The sequence below is a fragment of the Mytilus trossulus genome, chromosome 2, assembly GCF_036588685.1.
Source record: "Mytilus trossulus isolate FHL-02 chromosome 2, PNRI_Mtr1.1.1.hap1, whole genome shotgun sequence".
Classification (NCBI taxonomy): domain Eukaryota; kingdom Metazoa; phylum Mollusca; class Bivalvia; order Mytilida; family Mytilidae; genus Mytilus; species Mytilus trossulus.
This window is the reverse complement of record NC_086374.1, coordinates 66,779,724-66,801,064: the sequence shown is the minus strand read 5'-3', so window position 1 is coordinate 66,801,064 and position 21,341 is coordinate 66,779,724. Positions and strand designations below refer to the sequence as shown.

At 32.1% G+C, this 21,341-nt stretch overlaps 2 protein-coding genes across 2 annotated transcripts in view; one reads left to right on the top strand and one right to left on the bottom strand.

Moving 5' to 3' along the window:
• Window positions 1–5,633, top strand: part of LOC134707835 (protein adenylyltransferase SelO, mitochondrial-like) — a 28,286-nt gene extending 22,653 nt beyond the window's left edge. Inside the window, exons 11-13 of the mRNA XM_063567911.1 lie at window positions 1,445–1,602; window positions 2,591–2,769; window positions 5,103–5,633. Coding sequence (XP_063423981.1) covers window positions 1,445–1,602; window positions 2,591–2,769; window positions 5,103–5,221 — 456 coding nt within the window. The 3' untranslated portion in view covers window positions 5,222–5,633. The remainder of the gene's footprint in view (window positions 1–1,444; window positions 1,603–2,590; window positions 2,770–5,102) is intronic.
• A 4,270-nt stretch (window positions 5,634–9,903) lies between these two features.
• The window catches only part of LOC134707834 (fibril-forming collagen alpha chain-like), a 34,334-nt gene continuing 22,896 nt past the window's right edge, over window positions 9,904–21,341 (bottom strand). Inside the window, exons 33-49 of the mRNA XM_063567910.1 lie at window positions 19,674–19,781; window positions 18,795–18,902; window positions 18,415–18,522; window positions 17,893–17,946; window positions 17,591–17,644; window positions 16,744–16,797; window positions 16,348–16,401; window positions 15,761–15,814; window positions 15,337–15,408; window positions 14,873–14,908; window positions 14,386–14,421; window positions 13,879–13,986; window positions 13,479–13,614; window positions 12,781–12,890; window positions 12,394–12,459; window positions 11,583–11,801; window positions 9,904–10,691 (exon numbers count right to left, since the gene is read on the bottom strand). Of these exons, the coding sequence (XP_063423980.1) occupies window positions 10,542–10,691; window positions 11,583–11,801; window positions 12,394–12,459; window positions 12,781–12,890; window positions 13,479–13,614; window positions 13,879–13,986; window positions 14,386–14,421; window positions 14,873–14,908; window positions 15,337–15,408; window positions 15,761–15,814; window positions 16,348–16,401; window positions 16,744–16,797; window positions 17,591–17,644; window positions 17,893–17,946; window positions 18,415–18,522; window positions 18,795–18,902; window positions 19,674–19,781 (1,527 nt within the window). The 3' untranslated portion in view covers window positions 9,904–10,541. The remainder of the gene's footprint in view (window positions 10,692–11,582; window positions 11,802–12,393; window positions 12,460–12,780; window positions 12,891–13,478; window positions 13,615–13,878; window positions 13,987–14,385; window positions 14,422–14,872; window positions 14,909–15,336; window positions 15,409–15,760; window positions 15,815–16,347; window positions 16,402–16,743; window positions 16,798–17,590; window positions 17,645–17,892; window positions 17,947–18,414; window positions 18,523–18,794; window positions 18,903–19,673; window positions 19,782–21,341) is intronic.

Sequence of the window (21,341 nt, the reverse complement as noted above, 5' to 3'; positions counted from 1 at the left end):
GAAATTTTCAGATGAATTGGACAACTGATTGTTGGGTTGCTGCTCCCAATTGGTAATTCCGTTTTTGGTTATTATCTTGAATACTATTATAGATAGAGATAAACTGTAAACAGCAATAATGTTCAGCAAATTAAGATCTACAAATAAATCAACATGACCAAAATGGTCGGTTGACCCATTAAGGAGCTATTGCCCTTTATAGACGATTTTTAACAACTTTCATTAATTTGGTAAATTTTTATAAGTTTTTACAAAATGTTTCCTCTGTAACTAAAAGGGCCAAGTTCATTACAGATAGAGAAAATTGTAAGTAGCAAGAATTATCAGTAAAGTATATGATCTGCAAACACATCACCATCACCAAAACACAATTTTGTCATGAATCCATCTGTTTCCTTTGTTCAATATGCACATAGACCTAGATGAGTGACACAGGCTCTTAAGAGCTCCTAGTTTATTATTAGAGACTTCTTGAACTCTGCTTTATACAAAATGCAAAATAAATTATTTTCCTTAGCCCTCACGGAACTGAGATGTCTTTTTAACGCTAGGATAAGACATATGTTTTTAAGTGCAAAATTGATAGGCATGGGAGATAAGTACAATTTAGGCTAAGAAAAGCAATGTTAACCTATATTTTTTGGACCAAAAAACACTGTCCTAATAACTTTTCTTTCATTCCGGCAAGGTTTCGTCAAAATAAATCAACCTTCTAAAATCTGTACATTGTAAAAGGCTACCATTGTCGCCTATGGGAAAATTAATTGTTTATTTCAATCTGTATGTGTATGTTGAAGATTTTAACATTTTGTGGTTCATTTTGATTTATTTTTTCACTGTGGAATGCTAACTATGATTCTTATAATACAGGAAATGGGTTTGATTTTACGTGTTCAAATGAAGTATCATAAATACGAAAATGTATATACATTGAAAACATACAATTATAGCTTTGATTATAAGGATCTGTGGCTGCCTTATGTTGAAAACAATATATGAACCTGTAGATAGTTAGATATTGACCTTCCAGTCTGCTTGGAGTTTTGGGGCTTGTTGCTTCAATGACCGTTGAAATCATATACTGTGAATTCATTTATTTTCATGGGTATTTGCCACACTCTAAATTCTGAATACCATGTTATGCTCATAAACAATTTTCATGGATTGAACAAAACTTTTTTTTTATATTTAATTTTATGATTTAGCTTGTAACCTTAATGAGAATTTGTATTTGTTGTTAATTTCTTGATTCATCTATACCCATGAAATCCACAGAAATTGGTATCCAATGTATAATAATGATTCCACAGTATTCTCCTAATTTTAATATTAATAACCCACAAAAATTTGAGTTCTTGGATGAAAAATCAATTTTAAGTTATGAAGACAAAGATGTTCATGTTTGATCCTCATAGTAATTATGTTGATTTTTTTTTAATCTAAGGACAAGACTGATGAAGATCAAAGAAAAACAAACGAGGAAGCTTGGGATTCATGGTTAAAGAAATATGTAGAAAGATTGAATAAAGAGGTGGAAGGAAAGACAGATTTAATTCAAGCCAATGCAGAGAGAGTCAGAGTCATGAATTCTAATAACCCAAGGTACAATTATATTGTGGATTCATTTATTTTCATGGGTACAATTTTCATGGTCCAAGCAAAACTTGTATGTACATGGGTATTTAATTTATTGGTTTTGCAGATATCTGAATGCAAGCCTTTAGAAATTTTGTCATAAGTTAAACGTTGAGTTTCATGGTTCACTTTTAGCCACGAAATCCTTGGAAATTGGTATCCTTTGAATAATAATAAATCTACAGTTTAAAAGTAAATTATTACCATCTTCAATTTTCAAGTTCTCTATAACTGGCATTGTGGTCAACCAAAATTTGGGAGGACAATTGTCCTACTCAGGTTCATTATTCAACCAATCAAAATGCTGGTTCATTATTCAACCAATCAAAATGCTGATTCATTATTCAACCAATCAAAATACTGGATTTAGTGTTAAGAGCACAAATCTTGCACTCTGAGTACTGAGTTAAGTGTTAAGGCTGAGAGCTTCTTGATTTCACAATTTGTATTCACTTTAAAGAGTTAAAATATTGATATGCGATTAAATAATTCTTGTAGAATTGGTAATAAATTTTCAAATTTCAATATGTTTATAAAAAAATCTTGAAGATTGGGTTATAATTCTCAAATATTAATATGTGAAAAAATAATTGTATCCCACTTTTGAAAGTAGGAGTATACTGTTTTACATTTGTCTGTCCATCCATTCAATGAAAAAAAATTATCGCATCTTTCTCAGGAACTACATAATAAGGATGTCTGAAATTTGGTTTCAAGTTTTATATTAGTCACCTATTCTGTGTGATGCATTTACAGATTCATAACTCAACAACTTCCTGATTACTGAACACTTGCATATTTTCACACTATTAAAATTATCCAGTTGTGGTGGCAGTATCATCAGTGGGCAGTAGCTCGTTGTTTCACTTATTCTTGAAGTTTTGGTAATAAATTCTGAAATATTAGAATTTAGTAAACAGAAGAACTAGTATAACCTGAATAAGTATTATTTCAGATTCATCTTGAGGAACTACATTGCTCAGAATGCCATCAAGGCAGCAGAAAAGGGAGATTACTCTGAAGTTAGAAGAGTTGTGAAGTTACTGGAAAATCCTTACAATGATGAAGTTGACCTGGGTGACCTTGCTTTGCCACAGCAAGTTGGAAATGCATCAAAGTCAAAAGATGATAAATGTAAGTGAAAAATGTTTACATAATGCATATATATTGTTACATTGTCATATGAAATTTAAACAAGGCAAGAAAAATGAAAGTGAACACATTATTTTTGAATATGATTAGAAAAGAAAGCAAAACGAAATAAATGTTTTAGATTGAACTCTACTTACACTCAATTGTAATTTGTTAATATAAATGTCAATTTCATTGTTCTTACACAAAAATACTAAAAACAATACACTTCATTTAGAAGACTAGATAAGTACAATTAACTTGTGTCTAGTCCATTTTGATAATATTTAACAAAAATATGTTTTAAGAAAAAGCAACAGAAAAAACAACATTTTTAGGATGATTTTATCTCATCAATGATTAGGTGTAGATATTCTATTAAAGATATTACCCATGATGAATGAGGGTAGGAATAGGGGTATGCCTTATGATGTATGAGGGTAGGAATAGGGTATCCCTTATGATGTATGAGGGTAGGAATAGGGGTATCCCTTATGATGTATGAGGGTAGGAATTGGGGTATCCCTTATGATGGATGAGGGTAGGAATTGGGGTATCCCTTATGATGGATGAGGGGAATTGGGTATCCCTTATGATGTATGAGGGTAGGAATTGGGGTATCCCTTATGATGGATGAGGGTAGGAATTAGGGTATCCCTTATGATGGATGAGGGTAGGAATTGGGGTATCCCTTATGATGGATGAGGGGAATTGGGTATCCCTTATGATGTATGAGGGTAGGAATTGGGGTATCCCTTATGATGGATGAGGGTAGGAATTGGGGTATCCCTTATGATGGATGAGGGTAGGAATAGGGGTATCCCTTATGATGTATGAGGGTAGGAATTGGGGTATCCCTTATGATGGATGAGGGTAGGAATTGGGGTATCCCTTATGATGGATGAGGGTAGGAATAGGGGTATCCCTTATGATGTATGAGGGTAGGAATTGGGGTATCCCTTATGATGTATGAGGGTAGGAATAGGGGTATCCCTTATGATGTATGAGGGTAGGAATTGGGGTGTTATCCATGATGGATGAGGGTAGGAATTGGGGTATCCCTTATGATGGATGAGGGGAATTGGGTATCCCTTATGATGTATGAGGGTAGGAATTGGGGTATCCCTTATGATGGATGAGGGGAATTGGGTATCCCTTATGATGTATGAGGGTAGGAATTGGGGTATCCCTTATGATGTATAAGGGTAGGAATTGTGGTATTCCTTATGATGTATGAGGGTAGGAATAGGGTATCCCTTATGATGTATGAGGGTAGGAATAGGGGTGTTATCCATGGTGGATGAGAGTAGGAATTGGGGTATTATCCATGATGGATGAGGGTAGCAAATGGGGTATCCCTTATGATGGATGAGGGGAATTGGGTATCCCTTATGATGTATGAGGGTAGGAATTGGGGTATCCCTTATGATGTATAAGGGTAGGACTTGGGGTATTCCTTATGATGAATGAGGGTAGGAATTGGGGTATCCCTTATGATGTATAAGGGTAGGAATTGGGGTATCCCTTATGATGGATGAGGTTAGGAATTGGGGTATCCCTTATGATGGATGAGGGTAGGAATTGGGGTATCCCTTATGATGTATGAGGGGAATTGGGTATCCCTTATGATGTATGAGGGTAGGAATTGGGGTATCCCTTATGATGTATAAGGGTAGGAATTGGGGTATCCCTTATGATGTATGAGGGTAGGAATTGGGGTATCCCTTATGATGTATAAGGGTAGGAATTGGGGTATCCCTTATGATGTATGAGGGTAGGAATTGGGGTATCCCTTATGATGTATGAGGGTAGGAATTGGGGTATCCCTTATGATGTATAAGGGTAGGAATTGTGGTATTCCTTATGATGTATGAGGGTAGGAATTGGGGTATCCCTTATGATGTATGACAGGAAAAGGTTTATTTAGAAGATAACATTAACAATAAATATTTGACTCCATTGGACTCTTACAGGAGCTACAAAATGAGATTTGATGAAAGATGATAAAAGATTAACGATCATTGACACTAACAGTGGCTGGCTAATAAACGTATTTACACTTTTGGTATTTAGCTGTATTTTGCCTCCCAATGACCTTATATCACCTCCAAATAACCTTTTGACGTCAAGCAACAATCACTTTTAAGTTGTGACGTCATATGTTTTGAATTATGAAGTCAAAGTTTACAGGAACCTGTGTGATGTTATGTAATGGGGGACAAATTTGCATACAAGTGTAAATATGTCTATAATGGATGTTGGACGATACAGGGTATTCTTATCCTCATTAATCAGATTCTAAAAATTGGGAATTCACTTTTAATATATATTTACAGTTTCTGATGGAGGAGCAACTAGTTCAAAGTCAAAAGGAACTGGTGAATTGAGAAGTTACACTGGAATGTTGTATGAAAGCAAGCCTCCTGATTGGTCATTAGATCTAAAGGTCACATGATCATCGTAAAGACCACTGTTACTATTCCATAGACAGGCAAAATAAATCAACCAACTTATGTTAAGCTTGGAACATTAATTTAATGCTGTATATTATAAGTTATATCAAGAACTGTTTGTCTGTGGTGTGAGCAGTGGTCATATTTTGTATGCAGGATAACAATTCAGATGTTTCTGATAAAATGACGATACCTGTCAAAATTTGAATATTCAAATGGCAGGTATCTGATAGTGATCCCTGTGTACTGATCATATATTTTATTTTTATGAATAACTGTAAAATTCTTAAAAAAACTGTGTACTGTTCATATAGATATATTAGATTTTTTTTATGAACAACAGAATCACTCTTACAAATTGATGTAATAACAGCAGACCCTTACTTGTGATATGTAATAAATTTTGTAAAATTATGTTTGAAAAATTATATAATTGAGGTTATTAGAAATGATATTTATCTGTTCAAATTAAAAAAAAAGAAGATGTGGCATAAAACTTTTATTTATATAGATATGTTTTATGTGTAAATCAAATTTATTTATACCTGCATATATACAAGTTCGAGGATGGAAACTCCCTCTTTTTCATTAAAACATTTTATACAACCCACACTTTTGATGTCTTCTGCCTGCTTAGGAGGTCAAGGTCTTTTCTTTGATCGTTGACAAAAAAACCCAGCCCTCCCATCATTTGGGTTGTTTAATGGTATTTTTTACTATTTATTTTTTAATGAATTGCAAATATGGTTTTGAACAAATAGATATTGGAAGATGTGGTATGAGTTCAAATGAGACAACTCTCCATTGCAGTAACAATTTTGAAAAGTAAACCATTATTGGTCAAGGTATGGCCTTCAACACAGAGCATTGGCTCACAAGGAACAGCAAGCTATAAAGGGCCCCAAAAGTTAGTGTAAAACCATTCAAACAGGTCTAATCTATATAAGAAGGAGAGCATGTTTATATAATGTATAAAAAAGATTTATTACATTTGTTTAACTCCATGTATAGTTATATTTGATTGTATACTTAATATGTTCTTAATTTGAATAAAGAATATATGTTTGTACAAAATTTGAATGACAATAGGTTGTGTTGTAGAATTCCCCCTTTTAAGGATAGGTAGAAAAGGGGGGACATCTCTCACTTTATAACTCCAAAAGGTTGACGGGTATAAATATTCATGATTTTTTTCAGATCACTATGATTGAATGAATTGTAAATTTTATATTATGATTTATATCTCAAAATGAAATAAAAAAATAAATGTTAAAACCGATTTGATTGTATGTATTTTTTAAATTTATTGTATTTGTTAATAGTGTAATTTATCTATGATGCATTGATTTCAGTTTGATTATTTTTTATCATAAGTATTTGAAAAAAATAAAATAAGATCATGTTTTTAATATTTTTGAGTTTATATCTTGTCTACAGTGTTAAATTCAATGTAGTTTGTGAAAGTGTGGAACCATTTTGCAATCATTGCAAACTAATACAAATTTGGAGTTGTGGTATGATTGCGTATGAGAAAACTATCCACCAAACTGTTGCAAACTATCACAGAAAACTATAATCCAGTGTGAGTGCTTTATCTCTATTTGCAAGCACCAAAGATAACATATTTTATTTGTAAATACCAATGGATACAAATCATTTATTTTTTTGTCTTTTGAGACAATGGAATTCTCACCTAGGGAATTTAACTATTTAAAAGGTAGAGAATCTGGGTACCTCAGAATTTGTAAGCATATGCCTTATGTTGTGCAGTTCCATTTGCTATGTGTCATTTGTTTTTGGCGTTATTCTCACAGGCACTTGTCTCAGAAAAAAAATTTCCTATACCTTATTATAACACAAGGTACTTAACTTGCATTTTAGAAAAATGTTAGGTGGTGACAAAGTTCCGTTTTATGCCGCTTTATAGGCTGACAACCCCACTAAAGCATGTTATATCGTAAATCTAAATTGATTTATCTATACAATGGTGTATAACATGCCTACATTTGTTCTCGGAATCATCCGTAGCAATCCTACCAAAGTATGTCAATCGTAATAATTTTGCAAACCGCTGAAGAATTGGCAATAAACGGCCGCAGTAAATGATTTATTATAAAAATCGTTTTAAAAAAACCTGTTAGTTTTCGTATGAATAGAACTTATCATACAGTTAGTAAAATTGTATGATATAACGTGAAAAAAATCTAACAAGTGTTGTTTAATAAGTTACAAATTTTCCCATGACGTCAATGTCTTTCAGACTCTCTCTTGACTTTACGTATGAAATGAAACAAGATCAGATAACTCCGAGAATCATTTAGACTTTCCCATAGAATTGACCAATTGGAAACCGATATATACAAGGAGAATGACGCGTTTATTGCCAATTCTTCAGCGGATGCAAAATTAAAACGATTGACATACTTTGGTAAGATTGCTACAGATGATTCCGACAATAAATGTAGGCATGTTATACACCATTGTAAAGATAAATCAATTTAGATTTACGATAAAAACAAGCTTTAGTGGGATAAACAGCCTATAAAGCGGCATATAACGGAACTTCGTCAATACCCAACATTTTTCTAAAATGCAAGTTAAGTACCTTGTGTTATAATAAGGTATATAGGAAATTTTTTTCTGAGACAAGTGCCTGTGGTTATTCTCATGGTTCAGCTAATGCTTAAAAAACATAATTTTCTTTGGACCTTTTATAGTTTACTATACAGTACAGGATTTGCTCATTGTTGAAGGCAGTACAGTGACCTATAGTTGTTAACTGCTTCATTTTGTCTCTGTTGGAAGGTTGCCTCATTGGCAATAGTACCACTTTTGATCTTCGTATTTTCATATTTTCATAACTTTTGTCATTTTCTTACTTAATAGAGTGATAGGACAAGTTTATTTTGTATACACAATCATTCCAAGGTCTACTTGGCAGTAAGGCAGAGATGAAATGACCATGACCTCATTTTATAGATCAGTGCTCAAGGTTAACCTTTTGTGGTCAAGTTCTAAACCATTTCCAATTGATGTTTGGGTAAATATCTAGCTGTCATAAGTAGTTTATTGTATTATTTTTTTGATTTATGTGACCTGTTTATGACCTTAGTACTAGTTGGGTTTTACCATATCTGATGAAGATTTTACACCAAATATTGTCAACACAACAATAGATTACCATGCAGCTTTCAACAATGATCAATATCCAACCGTATAGTAAGCTTTAATAGGCCAACTTCTGAAATGATTCAAACGATAAAAAACAACTCTGCACAAAATCATCAGCCCAAAACAAAATTCAAATTGATCTGTAACTGGTCATGATAAAACTATATACCAAGCATCAAATCAATATCTCCAAGCACAAATAAGATGTTGAAAACTTATTTGCCAGACTGATTAATGGGTAGACAAGAGTGCAAACCTAAAGTCTCATTCCACTTCCTCAGTACGGAGATGTGTTTTGATTGTCAAGTGACCAGTTCTATCCAGGGCATGTGAGATGTGGTTTGATTGTCAAGTGACCAGTTCTATCCAGGGCATGTGAGATGTGGTTTGGTTGTCAAGTGACCAGTTCTATCCAGGGCATGTGAGATGTGGTTTGGTTGTCAAGTGACCAGTTCTATCCAGGGCATGGGAGATGTGGTTTGATTGTCAAGTGACCAGTTCTATCCAGGGCATGTGAGATGTGGTTTGATTGTCAAGTGACCAGTTCTATCCAGGGCATGGGAGATGTGGTTTGATTGTCAAGTGACCAGTTCTATCCAGGGCATGGGAGATGTGGTTTGATTGTCAGGTGACCAGTTCTATCCAGGGCATGAATGTGATCAACAACACATCACGATAAAATCTTCAATTATGAGCAAAATATGTACTGTCTAGTAAGCTGTACAAGGCCCTGAATAACAAAATGTGGAACAATACAACAGAGAAAACTAAGTGTGTGATTTTATCTAAATTTTTTGAAAATATCAAACTGACAAAACGACAAAGGAACAAGGATTTAAACATATGGTTTCTGTATGGACAATGACCAATACCTATATACAAAATTTGTGTTCTGTTTACTGTTGTTTGTCTTTTGTTTTTTTTCATTTTGTTGTCAGTTTATTTTCAACTTATGAGTTTGTAAATGCCTGTACCAAGTTAAGAGTATGATAGTTGTTATCTGTTCATTTGATGTGTTTCAGCTTTTGATTTTGCCATTTGATCAGGGACTTTACTTTTTGAATTTTCCTTGGAAATCAGTATTTTTGTGATTTTACTTTTGGTATTTTATGCTACTCTTTTTTAAAGGTCCTAGATGACAAAATCGTAAAACAATTCAACAGAGAAAATAAATGGCCTGATTTAGTCTATATTTATTAAATAAAGACAATTATGATGGCAGCAACAAACAACAAATACTTGGACTATAAACTCCTGACTCCATACAGGGACAAAAAGAATATGGTGGGACTGACATGCGGTTTGACCTTTGCACATTGTTGAAGGCCATCAATGACTATTAGTTGTTAATTTCTGTGTCATTTGGTCTTTTGTGGAGAGTTGTCTCATTGGCAATCATATCACATCTTACTTATTATATATATATGCACTCAGCCCTACACTAACCTAGTTAGTAGTGTAACAACCATCTTTGCTAAGTATTGTTTGAAGTAAAGAAAAATCAAAAACGTGCTAACTTTTAGTTTTATTTTATTTCTCTGAAAGCTGAAATTACAATAAACCTTCTGAACAAGATCTGTATATAAAATGCTATTGCTGAGAAAAGCAGATATCAAATCATATTGCATAGAAAATTCAATGTTATACAAATAAAACAAAAAAATGTTAACAGTCTTGAAATCATGGCAGTGTCTGACAAATGATATCACAGATAAGGTGTATTATACCAGAAATTTGTTGTCGTTAGTAAAGTGGTATCATGGCAGACCACAGATGTTACGATCTTCTAACGGCAATAAATTTCACAGCTAAAATTTATAAAACTAACACAAATATATACATGGCAACTCTCATAGGATAGAAAAATCTATCTTCATACAAACATTACATTCTCCCTGATGTGTAAATTATAAAAGGAATGGTCCCTTCCATAGGACGAATATCAAAAAACAATTCATTATACAAAATATATTGCACATATAAAAATCATTGTTAATTGATAAAAATATCCACACTATTCCGTCCTAAATGTGTTTAAATAGTCTCTAAAATATTTATAGTTTTACAGCACCATAAAATTGCACAACATGATAAATTCTATTATATAAAAAAAATGCTTATGAAAATATGAAGCTTAAATGTAAAATGATTTTAGTTAAAGAAACAAACTTCTCCAAGTTTAATTTTAAAGTCTTGGTCAGGTGCTCCTACATCATACACTCCTACATCCATAACAGGTAGGGATTTTGTTCTCTTTGTATTAATCTCTAGAACTGTTCTTCCCCATTGACCATTCTTAGTCTGTAGGTAAAAATAAAACACAATTTATAATACATTTATATTGACCTTATATCAGTTTTACATTTTATCAACTCCAATAATTAATTTTCATTGAATCTTTTACTAATGTAGAATGCTAGGTGCTAGTTTTTATTACACAAATCATTTTTTTTTTATTAAATGCTGCACCCTTTATTTTGTAAGTTTTTTTTGTTAACTGATCTGATAAGCAAGAAGAAAATCTTTTGAGACATGCTGTATCCCTTTTTTTGTTTGTGACTGAAGAAATTTGAGCACAATGGTAATACATGTAGAATCAAAATTAATTTGTGTATTTTCCTTGATGTCTTTTTTCTTATATTTGTTGGGTTACAGTCTCAATTGAGTATAAAACAGATGAAGGACAGCAATAACAGTATTGTTCTTTTCCTTTGTTTTTTTTTCTTCCTTTTTTGATGTGCATGTACTAATTGTGTGTCATGGATATCTTTTTCTATTTTATAACATCACACTTCCGTGTTTCTGTTGCTTCGTTGTTTTCCACTTATAGTTAAAGTGTTTCCCTCAGTTTTAGTTTGTAACCTGTATTTGTCTTCCTCAATTGATTTATACATTTTGAACAGTGATATACTACTTTTGCCTTTATTACTGTGGATTCATTTATTTTCGTTGGAACCAATTTTCGTGGATTAATGGAAAGTAAAAGGTTCCTGGATACTTGATTTAGTGGTATTGCGAAAGTTTACATACAAGCCTATAGTAAATTTGTCATTTGTTGAACATTTAATTTTGTGGTTCACCTTTACCCACGAAATCCACGAAAATTGGTATCCAACGAATAATAATGATTCCACAGTCATTGATAATCAAATTTGAAATATCTGGTAAACAAAAATCAAATATTTTTTTTACCTTGCAAGAATCTTCTTCAACCTTGTATCTGATGCTCCTCTTGCCCTTGACGGACATTGTAGTATCATCAAATCCAGAGAGTTGGATAGATTTCTCATCATCACTTCCAATGGCAATAGAGTTTTTACATTCATATGTAATTTTCTGGTTAACCTTTTGATGAAGATACTGGAGGAATTTGATCTGTGGTTTGATGAAGGCACTTGGATCGTAGTTGAACTGTAAAGGAAATCATGAATTAATTATACTGTAAATAGTTTCCACACTTAAATAAAAGGTGGTAAAAAAATCCATAGTATGGTGTTATACCAATAATCATACCTTTTTACACCTTGTGAATTGGATGAAGAGTTGCCTCATTGGCACTCATACCACATCTTATTTCTATTATATACTATTTCAGAAACATGATTGAAAGTAAGTAAATATCACTTTCTGTTTAAACATGTTATCATACACTCAACCACCTTCAAGAGAATAGGCAAACATATTCAAATAAGCAAATGAAAAAAGCTTCATATTTGATATTCGGATGGGATTTAATAATCATTCTTTAGACTCCAATGGACATTATTAAAATGATATGATAAAATAGTTTTGAGAATATAAAGTTGCATATAGGTAAGACCATCACTTTCTAGGGCAAATGATCTTTTGTAAAGTAACAAGGTTCTGGATGTTGTGTCTCTGATTTCTGTGTTTGTGATTTTTTTCTCTCTCTCCTTTTTCTTTATTTGCCTTTATTTTGCATTTCTGTAAGTCCCATTCAGACCCTCAATAGCTAGTTACTGCAGAATAAGTGTTAATTTACCTTGGATCCAAGTACATCAGAAAGCCAGGTGTGGGATGTTTTTGATTCTACTTTAACATTCTCAATCTGAAAAAAAGTCAAATGACGAATTTTAGAACAAGGTCAAACATACTAACACTAATCAATCAAGTCATATCCACACTGATCTCTGTCCACACTGATCTGTGTCCACACTTGTAAATTTAAGAATAAATGTGTCAAATTAACATTAGATATAATAACTTGATAAAATAGGTCACTTTTATCAATTTTTTGGTTAAATTTGATGTGTGAATATACACACTTATTTCTTTTTTCACAGTTTTCTAAACTTCTGTTAATGTGCACTTTTTGTTCTTAGTAGAAGAAACAATGTTTAAATTTGTTATTCTATAAGTGAATACTAACCACTTTAACTTCTGGTTGTACACAAGTAAATGTTCTCTTCCTCTTGAAGTCACATCTTACTTTTATAACATCATATATTGGTCCAAGGTTAGGGTTTATCCAATATTCACCTGTAAAAACAAAGCAGTCACATTAAACAAAGAGTTCAGATATAGCCTTTTAGTCCAATTTTCATATCTGATTTCATTTAAACACAAGTTCATGTGATAATGTATTAAAGAAATCTGTGCAATATAAGATAAAATATGACCTTGCCCATACTATAAAGGTCATGAAGAACAGAAGGCTTAGATATGATACGATATTCAATTTTTCAGACTCTAAAGAGGGGGGATAGGAGGGGTCCTAATCCTAAAATCCCATGTTTAAAAACATGTTATCCTGAGGTCCCAAATTAAAAAAAAAATGAATCCGACATCAGGAAATTCGGAAAAAGAATACCCTGATCTGACAGGTTCTATGCCAAGCTTAAAAACACCCGATCCCGACTTCCCGAAAAAGGTCCTGCCACACACTCCCTCTCAAGGACTATGGTTAATCTCATTGTTCGTATACCAAAATGAAAATAACATAATATCATTGGTTGAATTTCCATTATTTAGGATGTTTCAAACCAATCACAACGTTTTGGTGTAAAGTTTTGAAAATGTTACCCAGAATGCATTTGATTCTGAAACGATGAACTAGCTACCACTTACCATCTTCAATATCTGGATTATGGTGTTTGAGATCTTCACAGGTACGTGCTGGAGAATCGTGTGCACCAGTTGGATTCCTGATCTTCTCTATTTGAAGAGTTACTTCTTCCAATGCTTTGAAAACATCAGCATCAATCTGCAAATAAAATTGTTTTCCAAAATTATTTTTTTAGCCTTTATCACAAATGATGATTTTTTGATAAAGTTGTTTGGCATTATATTATGTACACATAAAATAATTTTAATATGATAATTAACGAATAAAGATATTTTATGAATGCCAGTTACATATGGAGTGAAAAATGTTCATTTAAAAGCATAGCACATTAACAATCATACAAATAGGCCACACCTCCAAAGTAACAGATCAATTACATATCTTTTTTTAATATCTATGTACCTCTTCTGCTGGAATTGGATCATCTCCTTGCCATCCCTTGTTTCCTTGTGCTGGGTTTCTGAACCACTGGGTCATAGCACCACCGTAAATATTTCGTCCTGGTTGACCCTAAAAGAAATAAATATAATATGCACATTAATAATTCTAAACATCAAATAAGTTACACAACTAGATTTTAAACTTTGCATTTGATTTGTTTATAGAACAGCTCTATTAAAATAATATTTCTCATTTTTTATTTCCTTTTTTTTTAATAAAACTAGACATAATATGGAACATATTGGTGCATTATTTTAGGCAGTAATTTTTTCCAATAATAATTCAGAAATTTTGGAATATTTCGCTGAATTTTTAAAACATAATGCTAATTTTTATACATTTGAATGATCAAGTAAAAGGGAGATAACTCATACTTTTTATACATTTAAATGATCAAGTAAAAGGGAGATAACTCATACTTTTTATACATTTGAATGATCAAGTAAAAGGGAGATAACTCATACTTACAGGTGGTCCTGGATTTCCGGCTTCTCCCATTGATCCCTGAAAAAATATAATAAACGATTAAAGAATTGTTATTTCAATGAAGAATGCATCTATAACGAACAACTTTTAAAATACATGTATATGCAAATATAAATGTTAACAGTAAAAAAGGAGAAAACAATCTTTAAAGAAAAACATAATAATAGGTGGCCCACAACTTCAATTCTTGTTGAAACTTTCTTTGTAGTGTCAACAGTCTGCAACTGGATGAAAGAGGAGTTGATTTAACAGTGTTGGTATTGTCTTTCAAAAATTTTACTAAAAAATTACTTTATTTCAAAGTGAGGAAAAAAACTCCAGAAATGAGTTTTTTTAATTTGTGTTTAATGCAAACTTATCAAAGTAAACATTCTAACTGATTGAAAAATCAATTTGGATTTTGCATATACTTTATTTAAATTGAGCCATTCTTGTTAAATATTAGAAGAAGAAAAAAATAATGCCATACCCTGCGTCCGTCTTCTCCTGATGGTCCTCGTCTACCCTAAATTAAAAAACAATGTGTTAATTACATAATATATGATGCAACATACAAAATAACATTTTAAAATAAACTTTATCTGAAAAAAGAAGCCTTCTTAAAAACATGAGAGGATATTTCGTAGGTCACCAAAGCAATGAACTTAAAAAAAAGGCAGTTTTTACAACAGTTCTTAAAACTATTTTTGTTTACCTTCATCTATTGTTATATATACTGAGTTTGATTTATATGTTTACAATTTCTTTGCAAAATCTTACAAAATTAATATTAATTTCCTTTGACTATCTCTGCTCAGCTAAAAGTTAAGTCTAATTACACTTCAGAAAAATCTTCTTATTTCCTTTAAGGTTCTGCTAAAAATATCAGTGAATGCTATGAGTAGATTTTTGTGTATGTAAATTTTTATCAAAATAAACAAATATTTAACATACTGTTGGTCCGGGTGGTCCAGAAGGTCCTGGGCTTCCATCGGTTCCAGGGTCTCCACGTCTTCCATCAGGACCCTGTAAAAAGTAAGGTATAAAATAAATTAAAACTCAAATTAATAAATTATAAGACTGTGAAACAATAATTATCACAATTTCCATTTCAAATTTACAACATACTTACATATTTACCATATAAATTTGTAGAAAAAAAACAGATATGGAAACCTCATGTCATTATCAAAGAAAATTGTATAAAATTTTACATATTTTTTTGTATTTAAGGGACTTAACATTCCTAGCACCTTTTCTGTTGAATCTATTTTTTATCCATTGACTGAGTAGCAATTTAAGGCAGTTTTCCATAAGTATCAAAGAACTAAGTAAGACATTTACAGTAAATAAAAAAAAAAATGGTCAAGCTACTTACTCTTTGGCCTGGTGGTCCTTGTGCTCCGCCAGATCCTGGTTCACCTGGTGGTCCCTATTAAAGCAGAAACACCACTTATTAGTGCTTTTAATGTAAAACAATCCATTTTTTGCATTGGAAAAAATTTATTGGAAGTGATGTAATATTTTTAATTCTTTTGTTAACTGGTCCTTTTCAACAAGGACTTATATACGTCCCTGTTTTCAATAAAAAATATTTATGCAGTGAAACAATGAATGAGTGTGATGATGGTGTACCATATTTTGAGCCTTTGGCAATACATTTTACTACTGGTCAAAAACAAGGTACCTTCAGTGCAAAACCAGTAACTGTCACTTGAAATTTAAAGTGATATGACAATAATTAATAGTGAATTTTGGTTGGTCAAGGTAATAAAGAAATATATATGTTAATGAAATCATAAAATTTTTACTTGAAGCAGGAAAACTCAAAAATGACAATAAATAATCCTGAATTTTAGTAGGTCAAGGCAAAAAGAAATGTTAATGCAATTTTTTACTTGTAGCAAGAATACAAGTTGGTGACATTATTTTTTCTTTCTATCTGACTGGAAATAGAAAACCAACCTCTGGTCCTGGTAATCCATTCATGCCTTGAAGTCCAGGGTCTCCCTTGTCTCCCTAGATAATACAAAATGGCAGAATGTACAAAACAATTAAAATAAATACATAAGTTTAATCATGACATATCCCTCATGGACAATACAAAATGGCAGAATTAAAGTCTTCAATTATATAGTTTGTATTGTTTATGAATCTAATACAAGTTAGAGACAAATTAACATAAGCACATGTTGTTTGTTTCTAAATCCTGCTTGGCGCAAATGTGGATTATATTGTATAAGATGCTTTTCTCTTCATAATGAAATATTGTTTTCACTAAAGTTTCATAAGAACATTTGATATGTTTCAATAGAAAAATCAAAAAAATCAAAAAAATCTAGAAACTAGATAAAAACTTACATTTTCTCCATTTCCACCTCTTTCTCCTGTGACTCCTTGTGGTCCTTGTGGGCCCTAAAATTAAAACCATGTTTAAATAATAAGCTCATTTTCTTGTGGACCTTGTTGGCCCTAAAAATTAAAACAACGTTGAAATGACAAAAAATAAGTTCATTGACATTTTACATTTCCAAGCTTTTTTTTTTAACCTTTGTGGTGAATAACGAAACTTGATAGAAAGTGTAAATAAATTGTCTGAGGTTACTTTTTTTTGGTGTATCATTAAAATAATGTATGAAAACCACCTCACTTTTTCTTCTGTTATAGTATGCAAAGATATTAATAAAAGTTATTTGTCTACTGGCAAAAGTCCTAAAAAATTGCTCTCGAAAATTAGTTGGTTTACAGTATTGTGTATTACTCAATAGATGTATCAGAATTCATTTCAATAGAGAACTTTCGAGTTCGATGCATTTCCGTCAAAAACTCTGGTTTTAGTGAACGTCATTTGTGCGTTTAGGGGCATCGTCACTTCCGTTTCAATGTTGGGCGAGTGGTTGGAAAACTATAATTCTATATTGTACAAATTATTCGGCAAATTGAATTTTCAAAATTGAAAACCAGCACTGCCGTCAATAGGGAATTGTAATTAAGTACCTACAGAACAACCATTATTTCTAGTTTATCCTGCACAATGACGATCACTAAGACGCTTGATGAACGTAAATAGTGCAGGGATATGGGCGATCCCCTTTATCTGGTAAATGACGTCATAAAGGCACGTATAATTGACGAGTTTTTTCGGGTGACAGATGAACTCGAAAGTGGTCTATTGATTTTCAAACAACAATTTTTTTAAATAACTTACAGGAGGCCCTCTGGTGCCTGATTGACCTGGTGCTCCATTAGGTCCGGGTTCACCCTAAAAAACATTAAAAATATTACAGAAATGTCCAATATGTTTAAAAATATAAATAAATAAAAACTGACAGCAATATTACGATAACATTTTACTGGATATAACATCAGAAACATGAAAAATGAAAACTGAACCTTAAACAAGCCAATTATAGGCTCTTTTATTATCATACATGTACTGAAATTAAATATTTTGAGTTGATATCAAGCAATACTTTTTTCTCTCTTGTGATTAAAAATGAAATAACATACTCTTTCTCCACGTTGTCCTGCAGGTCCAGCGGGTCCTGGGCCTCCTGGAGGTCCCTACAAACAAAATCATAAAAGTATAAAATTAACTATATATATACATGTACCATAAAATAAATTAGAATAACAGTTTCAAATCATCTTATTTGCTAGCCCTTTCACAAATATTCTGGTACAATGTAAATTATATTATTAATTTATCAGTTTAAACAATGAAAAATATATTATTATGGATTCAAAATGATTTATGGGCCATTAATTTTTGTGGGTACGGGTGAAAGATGAGTTCAACAACACTTAACAAAATTCTCTTATGCTTTCATACAGAATTTGACACAACTGAATCAAGTGAAAAAAAACAGTGTTTATTTTTTTGGTTAATCGACACAAATAATAATAAAATAAAAATAATAAACATATCCTTATTTACTTGCATATACTTTATGACATGCTATACAAAGGCTTTTTCAGTATATTGTCCTCTAAATATTATTTAATAAATATATATAAAATAAGAATACTTACATTGAATCCCATTAGTCCAACAGCTCCTGGTGGTCCAATATCTCCATCAACTCCCTTTTCACCCGATTGTCCTTGGAGTCCTGGTGCGCCATCTGGTCCAGGTGGTCCCTTGAAAGAAAAAAATATCAATGTCAAATTTATTCAGAAATGAAAATAGCATACCTAAATATGAACCATGATATAATAATAATTTGAACTGCACAAATAGCTAATCTTCTAAAACAAAGCTACATGTATACCCCTTTTCTGCCTAGCAATAACAGCGAAGACTACGGTATAATATAGAAATTATAAACTGAAAATTCTATATACATGTACAAGTAAATAAGTTAATTCTTTTGACTTTCTTCCATAGTCTATCTAGAAACCAGTCTACTTACTGGATGTCCAACATCTCCTATTGGTCCAGGGCTACCAGTAACACCTTGTGGTCCTGCTTTACCAGGGGAACCATCTTGTCCAGGTCTTCCGGCTTCTCCTTGCATACCCTATAAAGACAAAATTAAATTCAGGATAATACAACATATTTCTTGACATGGAAGCATATACATACCTATTTGATAGTTTATACAATATATATATAAATACAATTAATCATCATGAATCCCAATTTTACCCTGTATTAGAAAACTTCCATACAGTTACAGGGGAGGTAATAACTTCCCTTAATAGAAGGAAATAGACACGCTAAATTCCCCTGTATTAGAAAACTTCCATACAGTTACAGGGGAGGTAATAACTTCCCTTAATAGAAGGAAATAGACACGCTAAATTCCCCTGTATTAGAAAACTTCCATACAGTTACAGGGGAGGTAATAACTTCCCTTAATAGAAGGAAATAGACCCTCGTATAGTCTCTAAATTTGCTTAGAGTCAAATCATCAGAATCCTGGAAAATGTCACCCTTGCCTTTGATTACAGTAACATTAAAAAAGTCAATACCCACATGTTCAAATTTCCCCCCTCACAAGTAAGAGGGTTGGAATGCCCTTTATTGTCAAACTTCAAACATCTTTTTTTGGCTTCCGTTAGCACCAACTGGGCCTTAACTTTTTATCATATAATCCTCAAACTTCATTGTAGCAATGTTAGTGTTAAATTGAGTAAATTTTTTATCTTTAATGCTACTTCAACAAATATTTTACCGTCATTAGTCATATGGGATCCCCCTTCCTACCTTCAAGTAAATGTATTGTTTTCTTTAAAGACTACAAGCATCTTCAATAATTCAGAATGTATCACTACAAGTGACTACTCACAGCTGGTCCTGGTGGACCGGCAGGTCCTCTTTCTCCTGGTTGTCCTCCATCTCCTGGTAGTCCACTTTCACCGTGTGGTCCAGCTGCTCCAACAGGTCCAGTTTGCCCCTAGAAAATGCAATAGAAATATTTTACCTGACATTCTGATCTTAAAGCCTAATATGTCAAATTGATATTATAATGCCACACCCTCAAAATTGTCTGTCCATGCAGATTTCATTTTTAATTCATCTCTTAAGAGATGAGTTTGCAATGATTTATATGATAAAGCAAAATCTTTGTTATGTTTATGTCATGCCTACATACCAAAAACCAGATGCTCCGCAGGGCGTAGCTTTATACGACCGCAGAGGTTGAACCCTGAACGGTTGGGGCAAGTATGGACACAACATTCAAGCTGGATTCCGCTCTAAATTTGGATTGTGATTAAATAGTTGACACAGCATAGGTTTCTGACACAGAATGAATGTATTCAAATGAACTTAAAATTTTTGTTTTCTCTTAGAGCAATTCACTATGCTGTTGAATATTAATCCTCTCAAAAAAATGTTTGAAGAAATTTTCTTTTTATTTATGAAATTTCAAATGAGAAAAATTGAACCCAATTTTTTATTCACATCCCCCTTTCCCTTATTCCAAAACTAATTTCAATTAAAATATTGTAATGGAGTTTGCAACAATTACTACTCATTTAAATACATCATAAAATATTAAGATGTAAAAAAACTGCTTGTTATCACTGAATGGTAAAGATTATTTAAATTTATCAGTTGGTAGTAAAAAGTGAATATACATTGTATATTGTATATAACAAAGATTTAAGTTGATTCTGGACAAAGAAAGATAACTCCAATTAAAAAAAATTCTTGCAGATATTTCTTGCTTACTATACTGGACAAAGAAAGATAACTCTTAATTAAAAAAAAATTTGCTATTTCACAATATTGTGAAATTAGATATTTCTTGCCATTGCATAATACTGTGCAATTGAAAAGACTTGCTATTGCACATTACTTAATATAATAATTTTAGATCCTGATTTGGACCAACTTGAAAACTGGGCCCATAATCAAAAATCTAAGTACATGTTTAGATTCAGCATATCAAAGAGGCCCAATAATTTAATTTTTGTTAAAATCAAACTTAGTTTAATTTTGGACCCTTTGCACTTTAATTTAGACCAATTTTAAAACTAGACCAAAAATTAAGAATCTACATACACAGTTAGATTTGGCATATCAAAGAACCCCAATTATTCAATTTTTGATGAAATCAAACAATGTTTAATTTTGGACCTCAATTTGGGCCAACTTGAAAACTGGGCCAATAATCAAAAATCTAAATACATTTTTAGATTCAGCATATCAAAGAACCCCAAGGTTTCAATTTTTGTTAAAATCAAACTAAGTTTAATTTTGGACCCTTTGGACCTCAATGTAGACCAATTTGAAAACGGGACCAAAAATTAAGAATCTACATACACAGTTAGATTCGGCATATTAAAGAACCCCAATTATTCAATTTTGATGAAATCAAACAAAGTTAAATTTTGGACCCTTTGGGCCCCTTTTTCCTTAACTGTTGGGACTAAAACTCCCAAAATCAATACCAACCTTCCTTTTATAGTCATAAACCTTGTGTTTAAATTTCATAGATTTCTATTTACTT